This window comes from Neofelis nebulosa, chromosome 5, assembly GCF_028018385.1.
Source record: "Neofelis nebulosa isolate mNeoNeb1 chromosome 5, mNeoNeb1.pri, whole genome shotgun sequence".
NCBI lineage: Eukaryota > Metazoa > Chordata > Mammalia > Carnivora > Felidae > Neofelis > Neofelis nebulosa.
Window position 1 is genome coordinate 2130537 of NC_080786.1, and position 17629 is coordinate 2148165.

Below are 17629 nucleotides of genomic sequence, written 5' to 3' on the forward strand. Positions count from 1 at the left end.
TGGTTCTCAAATTTCTGCATACGCTGGAGTAACGTGGAACACTTGCAAAAATGCAGATTTCTGGACCCCACTCCTAGAGTTTCTGACTGAGAGCTTCTGGGACGATGGCCTGGAATTTGCATTTATGACAAGTACCAGGTGGGTGCAGGCACCACCCGTCGCGAACCCCCGCGCACGTCGTCCCCTTAGGTGTGTCGGCTCTCAGCTTCCCCTTCGGTCCTCTCCAGGCAGCCAGGGAGCAAGGAGACCCTGGTTGAAGTCCAACCCCGGGACGCCTTATCAAGCTGCTGACAGTCGGGCCTCCCGATTGCCCGTCCAAAGGGACCCTCCCACCCGCAGCCACTAGCAAAATCCAGATAGAGCCACCCTGGGGTCACGCGCCCGCCCGCGCCCCCGGGGCTCCTCCGCGCCCCTCCCTGCCGCGGGCCACGGCTTCAAGGTCGCGGGGCGGAGCCGGCGCGGGGCTGGCCGCAGGGCCGACGAGGGGCGGAGCAGGGGCGGAGCGGGGGCGGGGACGGGAGCGGAGCCGGCGCGCGGCTGGCTGCAGGGCCGGAGAGGGGCGGGGCGAGGGCGGGGCAGGGGCGGGGTTGGCGCGGGGCGGGCCGCAGGGCCGACGAGGGGCGGCGCCAGGCCGCGGGTCCTCGGCCGAGCGACGCGGGGCGGCTGGCCGGCGCGCTGACTGCGGAGCGGAGAGGCCGGAGGATGGACTTCCCCGGGGCTGCTCGCCTTCTCTCTCTGCTGCTGGTGCCGCTGCTGCTGGGCCCTGCGCGCGGCCTGCGCGTAAGTCCGCAGGAGAGGGGGCAGGCTGGCGGGGTCCGGGCTGCGGCGGCGGCCAGCGGGGGTCCTGCGGGCCGTGGGCCCGGGGCTCCCGAGTGCGCCCCGGCAGGCAGGCAGGCAGGCAGGCCGGCAGGCAGCCGACGGGGCGCAGGCAGTGGGCCGGCCCTCCCGTCGGGGGCGGGCCGGGCGGGGCGCGCGTCCTTCCCGGTAGCTCTGCGGCTTGCGTGCTCTGCCCGCGTTTCCCCTTTCGTTTGGACCCACTTCCCCGTCGGTGCAAGGACGGGGCGAGACGAGGTGCGCCCAGACCCTTGCAGCCTTGCAGGTTTCCGGAGCGCGCAGTATTGGAGGCGCCGTGGGCTCTGGCGTGAGGCGCCCTCCCTTGCCCATTTCGGGAGCTGCTGAGCGCTCCGGAAGGAGAAAAATGGGGTCAGGAGAGGCCCGCGCGATGGAAGCGTTGGATTGATTTCCTTCGAAGTGTTGTCTTTTCAAACATCTCGTCCCCTTCTCGGCACTCCCTGCTGCCTACTTTTGGCTTGGGTTTCCCGGATCTTCAGGGTCTGGCGGTGCAGGCCAAGGGTGGGCCAGAGGTAGGCTGCAGGTGGTGGCCCGCGTTGCTGGGAGGGGGGGGGGGGTCTGGCGGAGCAAGTAGGTGAGTTGGTGGGGCGGGCGAGATTGGCGGGGGAGATGGACAGCCCCAGTTCACTTGTCAGAGCTAAAGCGGGGGCCTAGGGGCCTCCAGACCGCCGCCTGGGGAGGCCAGCATCACAGCCGCGGAAAGGTTGGCGGGTGGGGGGCGGGCAGGCAATCGAAATGGGCACCTGTCTCCCTGCACGTTAGCGAACCGGCTGTGGTTCCTCCGAAAGTTTGGGTGGGCCGAGGCTGGGGCGTGTTTTCAGTAGAAGGTGGTGGAATTTGGGCCCATTGACTTGTAAATTGCACCGCTGGCTAAAAGGCTTTCAATAACTTGCCTAGGCAGAGAGAGGTCATACTTTCAAACCAAGAGTGAAAATTTTAAGTAGTTGAAAAACACCTGCTGAAAACAGTGGAACATGGGGTTCTTGGGGAAAGATCACTAAAATCGAGTTCTTGCTAACTTCCATCTCTGGTCTGTGGTTTCCACGCTCCGTTTTTGTTTTTGTTTTGTTTTTGTTGTCTAAAAGGCCTGAAGGAGCCCTTGAGTGAGAGCTACGCAGCTTTGAGAACCACTGGCCAGGGGGCACTGGGGAGCAGTTCCCGGGAACATTGGCAGAGAGAGAGGAGGAGGGTAGATTTTAACCCGTACTTGGGAGGGTTGGGGGAAGGGAGAGATGGGCATTTATGGATAAGCTTGTGGACAGGGCAGCCCCCTGGGCTAACTTTACCTTAGAAATTAAAACAGAAAATTTAAAACTATTTATTAACTTATTTCAGAAATAATCGTTATAGGTTCACAAACTGTATTTATATATATAACTATATATTAACTGTATATATATGCACACACACATATATTTTGAAAAATAACAATATTTCTCCCCAGAGCTTAGGAGGAAGAGTGGCACCGTTTTACATTTTTGCAAATCTCTTTCACGTCTGTCAAGTCCTTGCCAGGTCACACGTCACAGAGCCTCACGAGGGGTCCACTATGCACTCATGAGAGAATGAGAATGGAAAAGGCGGGTACAGCCTAGGGTTATCGTGGAAATCGTTTTGACCACATGATGCTCCCGCGAGGCTCGCCCCAGACCACACTTTGCAAACTGCAAATTTAGGATAATGTTTTTCTTATTATCAAAACAAAAAAGTTCCTATGCTTTATGGAAACACTTTTACATATTTTCAGAACACTGTAAGTAAGAAAATGAGAACTGCCCATCACGTTACAGTCCGCTGTGTTTGTATTTTAATAATCAAGGGTAGCAACCGCCGGATTTGAGTGGCTTGGATTCCAGGCGGGTTGGGTAGATGTGAGTGGCCTTCAGGTTTTGAATGGGGACAAGGAAGCTCTAATATCCCACAAAGCTGACGCGGGTTCCTGGTTGCAGGCGGAGCTGACCTGGAAACCTCCCCTTGGCCACTGTCCTTTCTAAGGAGCTCACCTTCCAGAGCCCGCCCGCCCAGAACTGGCAGGGGACCCTCTTAGGAGCAGAGAAAATGGCGATCTTCAGGCAGCTGTCCCTGCGTGCAAAGGCTGCCCTGGCCGCCGGCACTGTCTTCGTGTCCATGATTGTGTCCCGCTCGTGTCTGGCGGGGAGCCTTGAGCTCCGGGCCTGGCGTTGGCTGTTCCGCCTGCAGCTCGCCCTGTTTGCCAACTCGCTCATGCTCATTGGCTCCCTCTACATCTGGCGGAGCACAGTCGGCAACCTCAGCCACTGCCCGGGCGCCGAGTCCGCCTGTTTCCAGCTCTGGAAGATGGCGGTTGTGGCGTTTCTGGCCCTGGCCCCTTCCAGCTTCTTCACCATGCTCTTTTTAGTGGCCGAGGAGCCCTATCTCTTCTCCTTGGCAGCCTACTCCTGCCTCGGGGCGTGCATCATCATGGTCTTCTTCCTCTGCACCCTCAGTGGCATGGAGCAGGCCTATCAGCTCGTGGCCTGGCGCGGCGGCAGGGTCGTGGGCGGCCTCGACAAGACAAGGAGGGTGGCGGTCAGGCCGGCCCTGGCGGTGGCAGTGACCGCTGCGCTCAGTGTGGCTGGGCTTCTGAACGCCGCCCAGCCCCCGGCCGTGAAGACCGCGCAGGTGCCCGTCCGCCGGCTGCCTCCCTCGATGGACGGCCTCAAGATCGCGCTCCTCTCCGACATGCACTTGGGCCCCGCCGTGGGCAGGACCAAGATGGAGATGTTCGTGCGGATGGTGAACGTGCTGCAGCCAGACGTCACAGTGATCGTGGGGGACCTCTGTGAGTCGGAAGCCTCCACCCTGCGGACGGCGGTCGCTCCTCTGGACCAGCCTCGCTCGCGCCTCGGCGCCTACTTCGTCACGGGGAATCGCGGGTACTACACGTCGGACGTCAGCAACTGGTTCGCGCTGCTGGAATCCCTGAACGTCAGGCCCCTTCACAACGAGAACGTGAGGGTTTCCGCCACGGGGGCCCAACCCGGGGGCGCTGAGGACGACGACTGGATCTGCTTGGCCGGGGTGGATGACATCGAGGCGGACATCCTGCGCTACTACGGCCACGGCGTGGACCTGGTCAAGGCCCTGGGGGGCTGCCGCCCGGACCGCCCCACCATCTTGCTGGCTCACCAGCCCCTGGCTGCCAAGAGAGCCCTGCAGGCTCGGCCGGATATTAGCCTCATTCTTTCTGGGCACACGCATGCCGGGCAGATCTTCCCCTTGAACGTGGCAGCCTATCTCCTGAACCCCTTCTTCGCCGGCCTCTACCAGGTGGCCCAGACCACGTTTGTGTACGTCAGCCCGGGCACCGCCTACTATGGGATCCCCATGACACTGGGCACCAGGGCAGAGGTTACCGAGCTCATCCTGCAGCGGGCTCCTTGAACCTGGCCCTGCCCTGTGCGCCCCTTCAGGGTCCTCGCCCTTCACCCTCCGTCCCTCTTCCGAGCGGGTGGCCTGCTTCACCCCCTGCAGCCTCTGCTGCCCAGCCCTGCCCACGCACGCTCGGCCACAAGCCTGGCTTGAGCAGTGACTTGCGCTGGGGCTGCCTGGCGAGCATGGGCTGGTTTCCTCCGCAGATGGCCAGGTGCTTATTTATGTGTAACTGCGAGGCCACTGACGTCCCATATGTCAGAACAAGCGTCCCTTTTCCAGGTGATGTGGAGTGAGCCCTCCTTGTCCGCAGAGCTCACAGGGCCGCACCGAAACGGGGTTGCCTGAAAGGGACACCTCTAAAAGCAGAACAGAGAGGAACACTGGCGGTGTTAGGACTTGGGCAGTTTTCAGCATCACTGGTCCAGAGCTTTCTGGGGAAGGGGCGGGGTGGCTAGGTAAGCCAGAACAGGCAAGAGGGAGGCCCCTCTGGCCACTGGAGAAGAGTGGTTTCTTTTCCCCGCTGGCTCTGGCAGAGTCACCTTTACTGAGGGCATCAGCCAAACCCGCGGGGACACAGGGCTCGTGCCGTCCCGGGCCTTGAGTGATGCTTTTACTGCCTGTGCTCCTGGGCCTTTGGGATTGGGGGTGGGCTGGAAAGACACAGGAGCACGGTGGTAGGCGATGGGATGCTAAGGGTTCCGCTGCTGAGGAGCTCAGAGGGGGCTTCCCTCCCTTGGCTCCCTTTATGCACCGCTCGGGGGAGGTGATGAAGGACAGGCTACTTTTCCCTGTTTGAAGGTGAGGAGACTGAGGCCGAGGGAAGTAGGGCATCGGCAGAATGACAGGGGATGTAGGAGATTGTTGGCTAGAAGCTGGGTCCCCTGCCTCCTCTTCCGCTGTCCCGTGGGTAAGTAGTTGTATCTGTTACAAGCGAGTGCAGGATGCAGACACATCTGACAGTGCAAAGAGAACGCACGAGGGCTTGGAGCCTGCTGGTCTTTCAGAGTGGTTTGCTTGAGGCTGGTTTCCATTTATCCACGATTACTCGGGCCAGAGCCCGGAAGGAGGTTGGCCGGTTTCAGTGTAGGGTGTCTGTTACCCCGGAAGAAGAGTCAGGAGGCTGCGTGCCCCTCCCCGGCGCCCCACCCCCACCCCTCACCCCGGGTTCGGGTCTGTGTCTTGTGAGGCACCGAGGTTTGCTCTCCACGGGGGAAGTTGGGAGCTGCGTGGGGAGCGGCAGGGCTTCGTGCTCTGTCGGGGCCTCCAGGCCTTCCCTTCCCCTGGGCCCCGGCTGTGGGTGGCTGGGACTGTCTTCCCTGCTGGGTGGCCTCTGCTCCCACACCCAGCCCTCCATCCCCCACCCGGTCAGCGTTATCCTGGGGCTCTGGCCTTAGGACCACGGTGCCATGCGGCCGGGCTCTCGACCCTCTGGAGTGACCCCACCCTGCCGGCCAAGCCTCTTGGGCCAGAGGCCAGATACCCTTTGTCCCTGAGGCCGAGGTCAGTAAGGTCTCCTCTTAGAAAAAGTTGCACCGAGAAGCTTGGCGACCTCGGCTCAGCGGTGGCCCTTTTGTGATTGAGAGTCTTTCTCCACCGCCCTGCCTGGAGAGGCTCACCCGCTGCTCCTGGGTCAGGTAGCGGCCCGCACGTGACTTGACCTCACTGAGCCGCGGTTTCCCTCACCTGAAAATGAGGATAACTTAGCTACCTCAGGATGGTTTCACGGGGAGAGTATTAGGGCGTGGCGTCAGGTGCGCGGGGCACAGTCACTCAGGAGGCACCGGGTGGTGTCAGTATTTAAACATCACGTGGGCATGCCAACCGCGTCAGGCACGGGCGCCCGGAGGCACCTGTTCCGGAGCAGTAAAGCGGGGAGTGCGAGTGGGTAACCCGCTGCCAGGGGCCAGCGATCAGGGTCAAGGCGGCAACTGCGAGGGTTTGCTCTCCTTGCCTGTGCTGCTGGGTCTGGCGCGCGTTCTGCCTCAGGGGGTTTCTTCAGCCTCCTCCTTGCCTTGCCTTGCCTTGCCTTGCCTTGCCGGGGACAGACAGAGTCCCCGGGGATGCTGGGGGCCACCTCTCCTGTCGGCAGGCAGCGCAGATGCTGAGGGCGAGCCCGCCAGGCAAGTTTCACATGTGTCTTCGAGTCGAGATTGCAGTGGGTTCCTCGTTTTGTATCCCCTTGTGTTTCGTCGTCCTTGCGGCCGGGAGCAAGGTTGGAGAGCACGACCCCGGCCTTTCTTTTCATACCGCTGATAGATGGCGGGATCACAGGAGAGGTGGCCTGGCGCGGGGTGGCAGGCCAGCTCCCAGGTTCTGACCCCCTTCTCCACGGTGCCACTCCTAGCTCGCCACCCCGTCCTGGCCTCGGGATGACGGTACTTCCAAACCCTCCCTCTGCCTCGGGACCTGACCCTGTTTTGTGGATCATTCTAGTTGCCTTTCCAGTTCTGTTTTGTGTGGATTTCACCAGACCACGCTGCCTGATGCCGTTTTTCTGGCACCTTCCGGCGCACCTGGTGGTGGTCAACTTGCCTGCCCGGTTATTTTGCCGCTTTCTTCAGTGTGGCTCTTTCTCACCCCGTGTCCTGAGCTTTGCGATGTTAGCTTCCTTCAGCTTCCTTACGTTTTATCTTGCACTCTGTGTCTTTTTTCTCTTGGATGCCATCAGGCAGGGCCATCCTGTGTGCCTTGGGAGTACTCCGTACCTTCTCACGCCTGCTTTGTATTCCACGACGTGGAATTGTTCCCGGCAGAAACTGGCGGGCCACCCCCCACGGCACCCTTTGCACCTCTGTTCCCATTCCTCCTTGTTTACTTGCCTTCTTTGTTTTGTTGGGTTTGGGCTGGGGGAGGTGGTGAGGAACATTTACTTGAAGCTTGAAAATTCTTTCAATTTTCTTTTAGTTTCCTTTTTTTTTTTTTAATTTGTTAAACACAAGTTAGATGTAATGCTTTATTTATTTTTTAATGTTCATTTACTTTTGAGAGGGACAGAGACAGAATGTGAGTGGGTTAGGGGCAGAGGGAGAGGGAGACACAGAATCTGAAGCACTGAGCTGTCAGCCCAGAGCCCGACGCGGGGTTCGAACTCACGAGCTGTGAGATCACGACCTGAGCCGAAGTCAGACGTTCAACCAACTGAGCCGCCCAGGCGCCCCGAAATGTAATGCTTTTTAAAAATGAACAATGGTGTGTGATAAATTCATGCTATTCCGTCCTTTCCAAACATCCAAGCACCCTTTTCTCCCTTTATTTTGTTTTAAACTTTCTTATCGTGAAATGTAAAAACATTCACAAAGTAGAGAGGGTAGCATCGCGAATCCCCGGGTACTTACTCATCATGCAGCTTCAACAGTTAAGACCATCCTGCTGTTCTTTCTCAGGTACTGCTGCCTCATACTCTTTCTTTTTTGGCTGGAATATGTTGAAGCAAGTCTAAGACAGCATAACTTCACCCAAAAATACTTTACAAAAAGCATATCCATAATGCCATTGTATCCAATAAAAGCAATAGTAAGTCTTGGTTTTTAAGTAATCTCTACACCCAACGTGGGGCTCGAATTCATAATCCCCCGATCAAGAGTCGCATGTTTTAGTGACTGAGCCAGCCAGGTGCCCTGGTAATAGAGATTCTTTAAAATCATTTAATACCTAGGTAGGAGATCTGGGGCTGGAAGCCAGGCCTTCTACCTCTCAATAAAGGTGTTTTCGTCTCCCACCGTTTCAGGGTTAAGTAGTTGTATCTGTGACAGGTGAGCACAGGATTAAATGCAATTAACTGTGTAGAGAATTTGTGTTCAGTTTTTCCTGATTATCTCAGGTGTCTTTTTTTCATCGTGATTAAAAACACCTAGTGTAAAATTGATCATCCAAATGATTTTTAGGTGTGCCATTCAGGAGTGTTAAGTGTATTTCCGTTGTTGAAGACTCCATTCCTTTTTAAGGCTGCATAATATTCCCTTGTAGGTACATACTACATTTTGTTTATCCGTTCACCCATCAGTGGACATCTGGGTCATTTCCACCTCTCGTCTGTTGCGAATGGTGCTGTGACGAACACGGGTGTGCAAACATCTCTTCGAGGCCCCGCTTTCTGTTCTTTTGGATGCACACCCAGGAGTGGGACTGTCGGATCATATGTTAGTTCTGTTTTTCATTTTTTTGCGGAAGCTCACTACTGTTTTCTGTAGCAGTTCCACGATTTTACGTTCCCACCACGATGTACAAGGGCTCCAGTTTCGCCACATGTCTACGTCCCCGCTTGCTCCTTTTTTTGATAATGGAGTGAGGTGATATTGTGGTTTGGATTTGCATTTCTCTGATGATTAGTGATGTTGAGCATCTTTCTCTGTGCATATTAGCTACTGGTCCATCATCTTTGGAGAAATGTCCATTCAAGCCGTTCGCCTCTTTTTCAAATCAGGTTATTCAATTTTTGTTTTTATTATAGGAGGTCTTTATATATTCTCAATATTACCCCTTATCAGATAAATGATTTGCAAATATTTTCTCTCATTCCAAAGACTGACTTTTCACTCTATTGGTTGTGCCCCTTGACAGGCAAAAGTTTTTAAGTTTGATGTCCTATTTGTCTGTCTTTGTTTTTGTGCCTGTGCTTTGGTGTCATATCCCCAAAATAATTAACCAAATCCAGTGTTGAAGATTTTCCCCTTTGATTCCTTCTAGGAGTTTTATGGTTTTGGGTCTAATATTTAGGTCTTTGGGCCATTTTGAGTTAATTTTTGTATATGGTATAAGGTAAGAGTCCAATTTCATTTTTTTGTATGTGGATATCCAGTTTTCCCAACACCACATCTTTTTTTTTTTTTTTTCTTTTTTTAGTTTACTTTTGAAAGAGAGAGAGAGAGAGAGAGAGAGAACAAGCAGGGCAGGGGCAGACAGAGAGAGAGAATATCCAAAGCAGGCTCCAGGCTCAGCTGTCAGAAGTGCCCAATGTGGGGCTCAAACTCATGGACTGTGAGATTATGACCTGAGCTGACGTTGGATGCTTAACTGAGCCACCCGGGTGCCTCTCCCAACACCGTTTTCTGAGGAGACTGTCCATTCCCTGTCAAGTGATCTGAGAGTCCTTGTGAAGACCGTCTGAGCATATATGTGAGGGTTTATTTCTGGCCTCTCTAGCCTATTCCATTGGTCTGTTTGTGTTCTTATGCCGGTATCACACTGTTGATTACTGTAGCTTTGTAATATCTTTTGGTATCAGGAAGTGTGAGTCTTCCAACTTTGTCCTCCTTTTTCAAAATTGTTTTTGGCTACTTGGGGTTCCTTGAAATTCCATATGAAATTTAGGATGAATTTCTGCAAAAAATGGGGTGGGACTTTGATAGAGATTGTGTTGAATCTGTGTATCCCATTGGGTAGAATGGACATCTTAATGTTTGTTCCTCTAATCCTTTCCTTCATTTCTTTAAGCAATGTTTTGTAGTTTTCCGTGTATGAGTCGCACCTCCTTGTTTAAGTTTATTAAGGATTTTTTTAAATGCTGTTGTAAATGAAGTTGTTTTCTTAATTTCCTTTTCGGATTGTTCATTGTCAGCGTATAGAAATGCAACTGATTTTTATATGTTGATTTTGTATTCTGCTTTTTTGCCGAAAATTTTTCATTAGTTGTAACAGTTTCTCTCTCTCTCTCTCTCTCTTTGGTATATGAAACTTTTCATTTGTTTTTCTTGCCTTGTTTCTCTGGCTAGGACTTCCAGTACTCTGTTGAATAGAAGTGGTGAGAGCAGGCATTCTTGCCTTGTTCCTGATCATAGAGGAAAAGCTTACAGTTTTCACCACTGAGTATGGTGTTGCTGTGGGCTTTCATATGTGGCCTTTAATATGTTGAGGTGATTTTCACCTATTCCACGTTTGTTGAGTGTTCTGTCATTAAAATGGTGTTGAAGCTTGTCAAAACTCTTTCTGCCTCAGTTAAAATGATCATGTGGTTTTTGTCCTTTATTCTGTTAACATGGCGATTGATTTTCATATGTTGAATCATCTTTGCATTTCAGGAATAAATCTTACTTGGTCATAGTATATAATACCAAGTTGTTGAATTCACTTTGCTGGTATTTTATTAAGGATATTTGTATCAATATTCATCAGAAATATTCATCTGTAGGGGCACCTGGGTGGCTCAGTCGGTTAAGCGTCCGACTTCATCCCAGGTCATGATCTCATGGTTCATGAGTTCGAGCCCCACGTCGGACTCTGTGCTGACCGCTCAGAGCCTGGAGCCTGTGTCTCCCTCTCTCTCTCTGCCCCTCCCCAGCTCACGCTCGCGCTCTCTCTCTCTGTCAAAAATAAATAAAAACTTAAAAAAAATTATTAAAAAAAAGAAATATTTGTCTGTAGTTTTCTTGTTATGTCTTGTCTGGCTTAGGTATTAGAATAATGTTGGCCTTATAGAATGAGCTTTAGAAATATTTTCTCCACTTTGATTTTTTGCAAGAGTTTCAAGAAAATTGGTGTTGATTCTTCTTTAAATGTTTGGTAGAATTCTCTGGTGAAGCCATCTGGTCCTGGATTTTTCTTTGAGATTTTCAGTTAGTGACTCAATTTTCTTTCTAATTATTGGTCTCCTCAGATTTTCTATTTCTTTGTGATTCAGTCTTGGTAGGTTGTATATTTCTAGGAGTTTTTTCATTTGTTCTAGATTACCCAGCTTGTTGGCATATTATCATTCATAGTAGCACCTTACGATCTTTTTTTATTTCTGTGGCATCAGTTGTAACATCTCCTCTTTTATTTCTGATTTAGTTATTTGAGTTTTCTCTCTCTCTTAGTTAATCTAGCTAAAGGTTTGTAAATTTTGTTGATTTAAAAAAAAAACTCCGTTTCATTGATTTTTTTTTTTTTCTGCTGTTTTTCTATTCTCTCATTTATCTCTGCTCTGATTTTTATTATTTCCTTTCTGTTAGCTTTTGGTTTAGTTTATTTGGCTTCTTCAGGAATTACGTCTTTTTACAGTTCTTTTGTTAGAATCATAATCTAGAAACAAGGTCCAGGGGCACCTGGGTGGCTCAGTTGGTTGGGCATCCGACTCTTGATTTTGGCTCTGGTCGTGATCTCACAGTTTGTGGGATTGAGCTCCACAGAGCCCACTTGGGGTTCTCCCCCTCTCCCCCACTCTCCGTCTCTCTCGAAAATAAATAAATAAGCAAACCTAAAAAATAAAAAATAAAAACAAGGTCCATATACCGTATGTGATATATTTCTTAAATCTAAGTCTGTAAAACATCTTCCCTTCTTTGTGTCGTTTACTTGGTCAAGTTATCTGGATATTATTTCTTCGTATTTCCTACATTTTGGATTTGTGGTAATGTTTACTGTGTTGTACTATCCCTCATTTTCTGTGAACTTGTAGAGCTAGAGATCTGTAAAAGTTACAGCTAGAGGCTGGATAGAATCACGTTCAACTTTTTTCTTTTTTGGCAGGAGGACTTCACTGCTTTCAGTGATGCTAAGACTGACCCAGGTGTTGCCAGCTTGACCCCTCCACTAGAGGAACTAGAAAGTTCCTCATCATCTTCTCCTCTATGACTGTTTCAGCAGTCATTGATGGTTATTACCTAAAGTCACTGTTCCACTAGGGGTTTCAAAATGATTTTTTTTTTTTAAGTTTGGTGTATTTAATACAGAATTTAGTAGGCCAGAGTACTGAATAGGCTTCCTAGGACTAGTTGGTTACTTAGCTTTTCTATATTCAAGAGACAATGGAAATTTCTTTTACCTCTGCTCTGAATTCTAAAGGATTTTTTGGAACACTCAGAAAATCTAATCATGCCATCAGCCCCCAAAGTGGTGATTTTTCATTTCATCATTTCTTCTGTATTTACTAACTGTGGTTCTTCTACAGAGAATTCTCTTCATCAACTGATTGCTCTGAAAAAGTCTATAACGAAGGCAAGATAGATGCTAGACTCTTTCCCTCTATTCGTTGGTTTCCAGAAGGAAGAGTTGATTCCCCAGCAAACTGCAAAGATGAACCCATACTTTTCTTTGGGTTGGGAGGGAGTATCATGAATTTGACTCTTTTCATATATCTGATGTGTTTCAGTCCGTTGAAGTGATAAATCTCTTGATGCTCACAATCTCCTGTCCTTGGCCAGTTGGAGCCAGATTGCTTCTGTGGCATTTTGTTGTGACCCTAATAGTTGTTGACAGTTTTGGGCTTATTTTGTACGTGTTTTGCCCCGGATTTGGACTAAGTAATTTCTGGAAGGAGTTCTGGGTTCCTTTTAGTGGGAAATATTTAGAGGCTGTGGTTTAAGTGTTAGAGGAGTTAAGTGCTGCTCGCTAGTGTCATTTCTAAGCTGTTTCAGTGGCTATTGCTAGGAAATGAATATTTTTTCTAGGAAGAGAAAAAATAAGTTATATTAGTATTTCCAATTCAAATGGCAGATTATGGGCTTTTAAAAAATTTTTATTTATTTATTTTTTGTTTTTGTTTTTGAAGTGTTTATTTATTTTTGAGAGACAGAGAGTGACAGAGCGCAAGTGAGGGAGGGGCAGAGAGAGAGGGAGACACAGAATCCGAAACAGGCTCCAGGCTCTGAGCCGACAGCACAGAGCCCGACGCGGGGCTCGAACTCACGAACCACGAGATCATGACCTGAGCTGAAGTCAGACGCTTAACCGACTGAGCCACCCAGGCGCCCCATGGGCTTTTTTTTTTTTTTTTTTTAAATAAACTTTATTTTTTAGAGCAGTTTTATGTTCACAGCAAAATTGAGTGGAAGGTAGAGAGTTTCCCACATAGCCCTGATTACAGGGTTTTTACCTCACTTTCTCTGACTTTATTTCTGAAAATGTTGGTTGCTAATGACCAGTGTCATTTCTTATTTACTATATCCTACTTCTGTATATTATGGATTCAAAATAGCAATAAAATATTACTAGGGTGAAATCTGCGGGATGCAGTTTTGTTTGTTCGTTTGTTTTACCTGAAATGCAGCGTAAGATGTATTTTTGTCCTTAGGCTAAATACCGTCAAAATATTATTTCAAATTCACTTGAAATTGTCCTTTCCTGTGTGGAAAGTTAGGTCTGTTTTCAACTTTTAAGAATTGTTTTATAATTTTAAGACTCGTTTTTTGGTCTTTTTAGACTGTGTGCTTCACCTCTTCTCTGAGATGAGGGGGCAAAATTAAATCTGTAACTGCCTGCGAGTCCTGGAGGATTAGGAGCTGGCCCCACACTGTGTTTCTGCCATTTTCTCCTCCGTTCTGCCATTTTCCTGCCTCTTCCACTGTCATTCACGCTCTCTATCCGCCATCTTTAGGAATGCTGGACGGAAATCTTTGTGGAACAAGAGAGACATAAATAAATGAACCAACTTGATGAAAATAGAATGCATAGGCCATAGCAGTTCATCCACAAATTCTTCCACATCCGTATGGATTGTCCCCATTCCCTGTGGCTCTTTTGCTTCAGACGTGTGGCTGATGTCCTGGTGCTTCCATAACACTGGATGTTTGAAAGGCTCTTAGCTCTGGCCCAAAGTTTGTTGTGGAGTCATCTGAAATAGTCCTTCTCCGTCTCTTTGTTCTGTGAGCTGAGGGATCTGGGAAGCCCATGTGTACCAACTCTCTTCCATTCTGATCTCCTCCACTCCCCTTAACTTGTCCCTCAACCCTAGGGCGCTAGCGGCCTTAGGAGGGTTGGGTCTCTGCCACTCTGGAGCTGAGCAGCTCACGTCAGGAATTCTCCAGGCTTTTGGGCCTGGAGTGAAAGGGTATATAGTGTGCTGGGGATGCAAATCCATTGAATGGGTGCTTTACCAGAGTTATACTGAAGGGCTTGAAGACGTACTGTCTTCCCGTGGTCAACATGCCTCCCAACCTGTGGTGTCACCGAGCTTTTCTTTCTTTTTTTTTTTTTTAAATTTTTTTTCCAACGTTTTTTTATTTATTTTTGGGACAGAGAGAGACAGCACGAACGGGGGAGGGGCAGAGAGAGAGGGAGACACAGAATCGGAAACAGGCTCCAGGCTCCGAGCCGTCAGCCCAGAGCCTGACGCGGGGCTCGAACTCACGGACCGCGAGATCGTGACCTGGCTGAAGTCGGACGCCTAACCGACTGCGCCACCCAGGCGCCCCTATGTTTAACATTTTTAAGAAACGCCTATTTACCACTGAAATAATCTGAATGGAGTCAATAACTTTTAAAAATGTTGTTTTGGACAGTATGAGTCCCTGATGTGTAATTGGTTCAAGGGTATTTTGTTTGTACTGCTGTCATTTTTCTCCAGTGTTACCATATGCATTATGTACACGGGGGTCTTGGGAAGGTGTGTGCTTTGCCTGGCTTGGAATTGCTTTTTCTAAGTGTTTTGTGACCTCATGCATTGGAAACACTGACGCTCACAGCCCTGCACATGTGAAATAAAACCATGCTGTTCAGTATTCTGTGCCCGTGCCAGTTAATGTAGAAGGGGGTGAAATCTGCACAGAGGTCAAATTTTATGGTATTTGTATGTGGGTGGGGGGGGGGGGTCAGCTCTGAAGGCAGATTCCCTCTTCCCTTCTCCCCCTACATTTCTCGGTGGCCTTACTTCTGTCAGAGGTACCACAGCTCCGAGATATTAAGGAGGCTGGCTCTTTTAGGCTGGATCCTCTCAGGTCCTTAGATGTTGAGGGGAGTCACTCTGGAGCCACGAAGCAGATTTTCCCTATTTACCTTGACCATGACCGTCACCATTTAGAAGCTGTCCCTTAGGGGTGACTCAGTCGGTTAAGTCTGACTTTGGCTCAGGTCATGATCTCACGGTTCATGAGTTCAAGCCCCACGTCGGGCTCTGGGCTGATAGTGCGGAGCCTAGTTGGGATTCTCTCTCTCCCTCTCTCTCTCTGTCCTCTCCCCCACCCCACTCATGCTTTCTCTCTCAAAATAAACTTAAAAAAAAAAAAACGAAGAAGAAGAAGCTGTCCCTTAGGTGATGCTGCTTCTGTAGCTGTCCCTGTCACTCTGCTGCTTTTCCAAGCTTCAGAGACCTGTCACTGCTCCCTAGGTCCAAATAACATGATGTTGTTTATATAGCAGACAGCGTGACAGCCCAGGGGATGTGCTGATGACCAGGGTCTCTCATGGGAGAGAGTGGGGCAGTTAAGGGGACCTGGGACCAGACAGAATGTGTACTGCTATCCTGCCCACTTACAAATGGCTTTTGATCCTTTTTACTGATAGTTTTGAAAAGAACAGAACATTAGCCACAGACCCAATGCCAGAGGCTGCATTGACTGCTCCAGTGACAACACTACACCCACACAGCAGGTGCCACTCGGGCTGCTGCGTGGTTCAGTTAGCAGTCCGCTGTCATCCACCATGATCTGTCTGCTCTGCAGGGGCTCACATGTGATATGAATGGGGATCTGAAGAGAACGTTCTGTGAGTCTCTGCGGAGGGGGCACTAGGACCTGCCGTTCCAGGAGGAATTGTAGTCTTCAGATTGGTCTTGGGTTGAGTTGGGGGAGTGGGCACTTCCACGATTTCCACCTGGCTCTTCCGTCCACGATGCCTCTGACTTACGGTAAGGGTTCTGGGGGCTGTTAAGGAAAACCACCCCAATATGCACTCAGGACCGGGGAAATCGCCGGAGGGTAGGCCCTCTGACTTGTTGGATCCACGGTAGAAGGACCCTGGCCATGGCACCCCTTTCTCCCTGATTTCCTAAAGAGTGATAAGGGGGTGTGATGGCATGTCAGATACCCTGGTATGTCAGCTCAAGTGTATCCAGCCATCCCCACAAGGTCTGGAGGACCATTTTCCTGAGGACACAGGTACCCGAGTCCTACTGGGGAAGGATTAGGAGAATATTCATTGGGCGTCCTGGAGTGGCATCACAGAGTTCTTCCTCAAGGGATCCATCCAACCCTCCATTCGGTCAGTTGGCTGTTTGTTGGAGAGCTGGCCCAGAGCCAGGAACTGGAGGAAGGAATCACAATTGTCCATTGCGGTGGCTGACATCAGCCTTTTGCTCACGAGTTTTTGATTACCTTTTTCTTGTTAGACGGGTCAGGCAGCATCCTTGCTGGTTACCCAATCATCCCACCCTCTGGAGATGTTGTGGTTGATGAGCCACTGCCCGAGATTGCCACTGGTCAGCACACCCTGGCCTCGCCGATCGTTGTGGTAATTATGTTGTCCCTCGCCGGGACCTTCCGGAGAGTGTCGTCATCCTCAGTGCCGCAGCAGCATTTTCTGCTCCAGCCTCGAGGGCTCGGCAGCCTCGCTGGGCTTCTCGAGGATGCCAGGGCCCTGCTCGGTGGAGCGTTCCTTCCTGAAGGCAGCGTTCTCTGTCCTGTCTTGGGGGATGTAGTCAGACGGTGGCCTGTTTGGTCACCGTTTTTGCATTCCCATCTCCCTGAGACGTCTCACACGTTCCTCAGGATGCCAAGCCCATCCTGGCGTCTCTGCCTCGTTTCCTACAGGCCAGTATCCTGTCCAGGTTCGGAGAGCTGGCTTCCAAAAGCATAGCAACTGGGTTAAGGTACTTTCATCAAGATGGTAACTCAGAGGTCATGGGAGAGGGCACCGTGTCAGTAAACTCCCCTCTCTCCAGCCTCCCATTCTGCGCCTCGAGATCCTGTCCCACGTGCCCGCGTGGTTAAGTCCTGAGCCTTACATTTCTGGCCGGAGACGTCAGTCTTTAAATACTGCCGCGGGAGCTTTTGGCATCACAGAATGGCTGACTTGAGCCCCTCGAGCGGTCTTTCTTCAAAGCTTCCAAATCTGTTAATAAAAAATCAGCCAACTTCAATAATCCTTGTAACTACCGGCACCTACCATCCCCCCGCCCCATTCCAAGGGTAGAGCTACGGCAGATTCCAGCTGTCCTTCGGCCCATACCTCCTCCCAGTCCCGCACAGGCGAGGACCTCAGAACTTGTATTTACACGCCCACTTAGCACCAGCTGTAGGGTTCTTGTTGCCGTTCGATACATATGAGAAATCCAGGTACAGGCTCACATCCTGAGGATCTGCTGTTTAGGCTAACCCTGGCACCCACTGTCTCAGAGTGGGTTCCTCTAGAAGTAACACACGAAATAAAGGCTTGAGTGCAGGTGATCTGAGAAGTGAGCCGAGAGTTGCAGGGAGGAGGGGCAGGTGAAAAGAAGAAGTCTGTTTAAGGACGTATCATGGTTCTCACTCTGGGCAGTAGGGCCGGGATCCTGCCAGCCATAGGAGGTCTCCAGAATTGTCTGCCCGAAAGACGAGAATGCGGTGATCCACCCCCGTTGGTTGAGGGTTTTCCAGAGGGGCACGGGAACCCCCTGGATCCCTGGGAGAGCAGGTTCCCATGTGAGGCAGGAAGGCACCGAGTCCCAAGGTGTGGGTCTGGGCTGAGACACTGTCAGCATAGAGTGTACTGAGCTCAC

At 50.7% G+C, this 17629-nt stretch overlaps 2 protein-coding genes across 5 annotated transcripts in view; both read left to right on the plus strand.

The window, feature by feature from the left end:
- The first annotated feature begins 646 nt into the window (after positions 1-646).
- GLB1 (galactosidase beta 1) overlaps positions 647-17629 on the plus strand; it is a 104618-nt gene continuing 87635 nt past the window's right edge. For all 3 annotated transcript variants that reach the window (XM_058729285.1, XM_058729282.1, XM_058729283.1), the window contains exon 1: positions 647-780. In XM_058729285.1, the coding sequence (XP_058585268.1) occupies positions 703-780 (78 nt within the window). In that variant the 5' untranslated portion in view covers positions 647-702. The remainder of the gene's footprint in view (positions 781-17629) is intronic.
- On the plus strand, positions 651-4306 carry TMPPE (transmembrane protein with metallophosphoesterase domain). 2 transcript variants are annotated; one of them, XM_058729286.1, is made up of 2 exons: positions 651-780; positions 2802-4306. In XM_058729286.1, exon 2 carries the CDS (start codon positions 2911-2913, stop codon positions 4252-4254), a length of 1344 nt encoding a protein of 447 aa, XP_058585269.1. In that variant the 5' UTR covers positions 651-780; positions 2802-2910; the 3' UTR covers positions 4255-4306. The 2 variants fall into 2 exon arrangements, with proteins under 2 accessions (XP_058585269.1, XP_058585270.1); XM_058729287.1 differs by lacking the exon at positions 651-780 and adding an exon at positions 800-1364.

What these genes read in the sequence shown, in the direction of transcription:
- TMPPE (XM_058729286.1), top strand. Translation starts at nt 2,911, where the DNA reads ATGGCGATCTTCAGGCAGCTGTCCCTGCGTGCAAAGGCTGCCCTGGCC.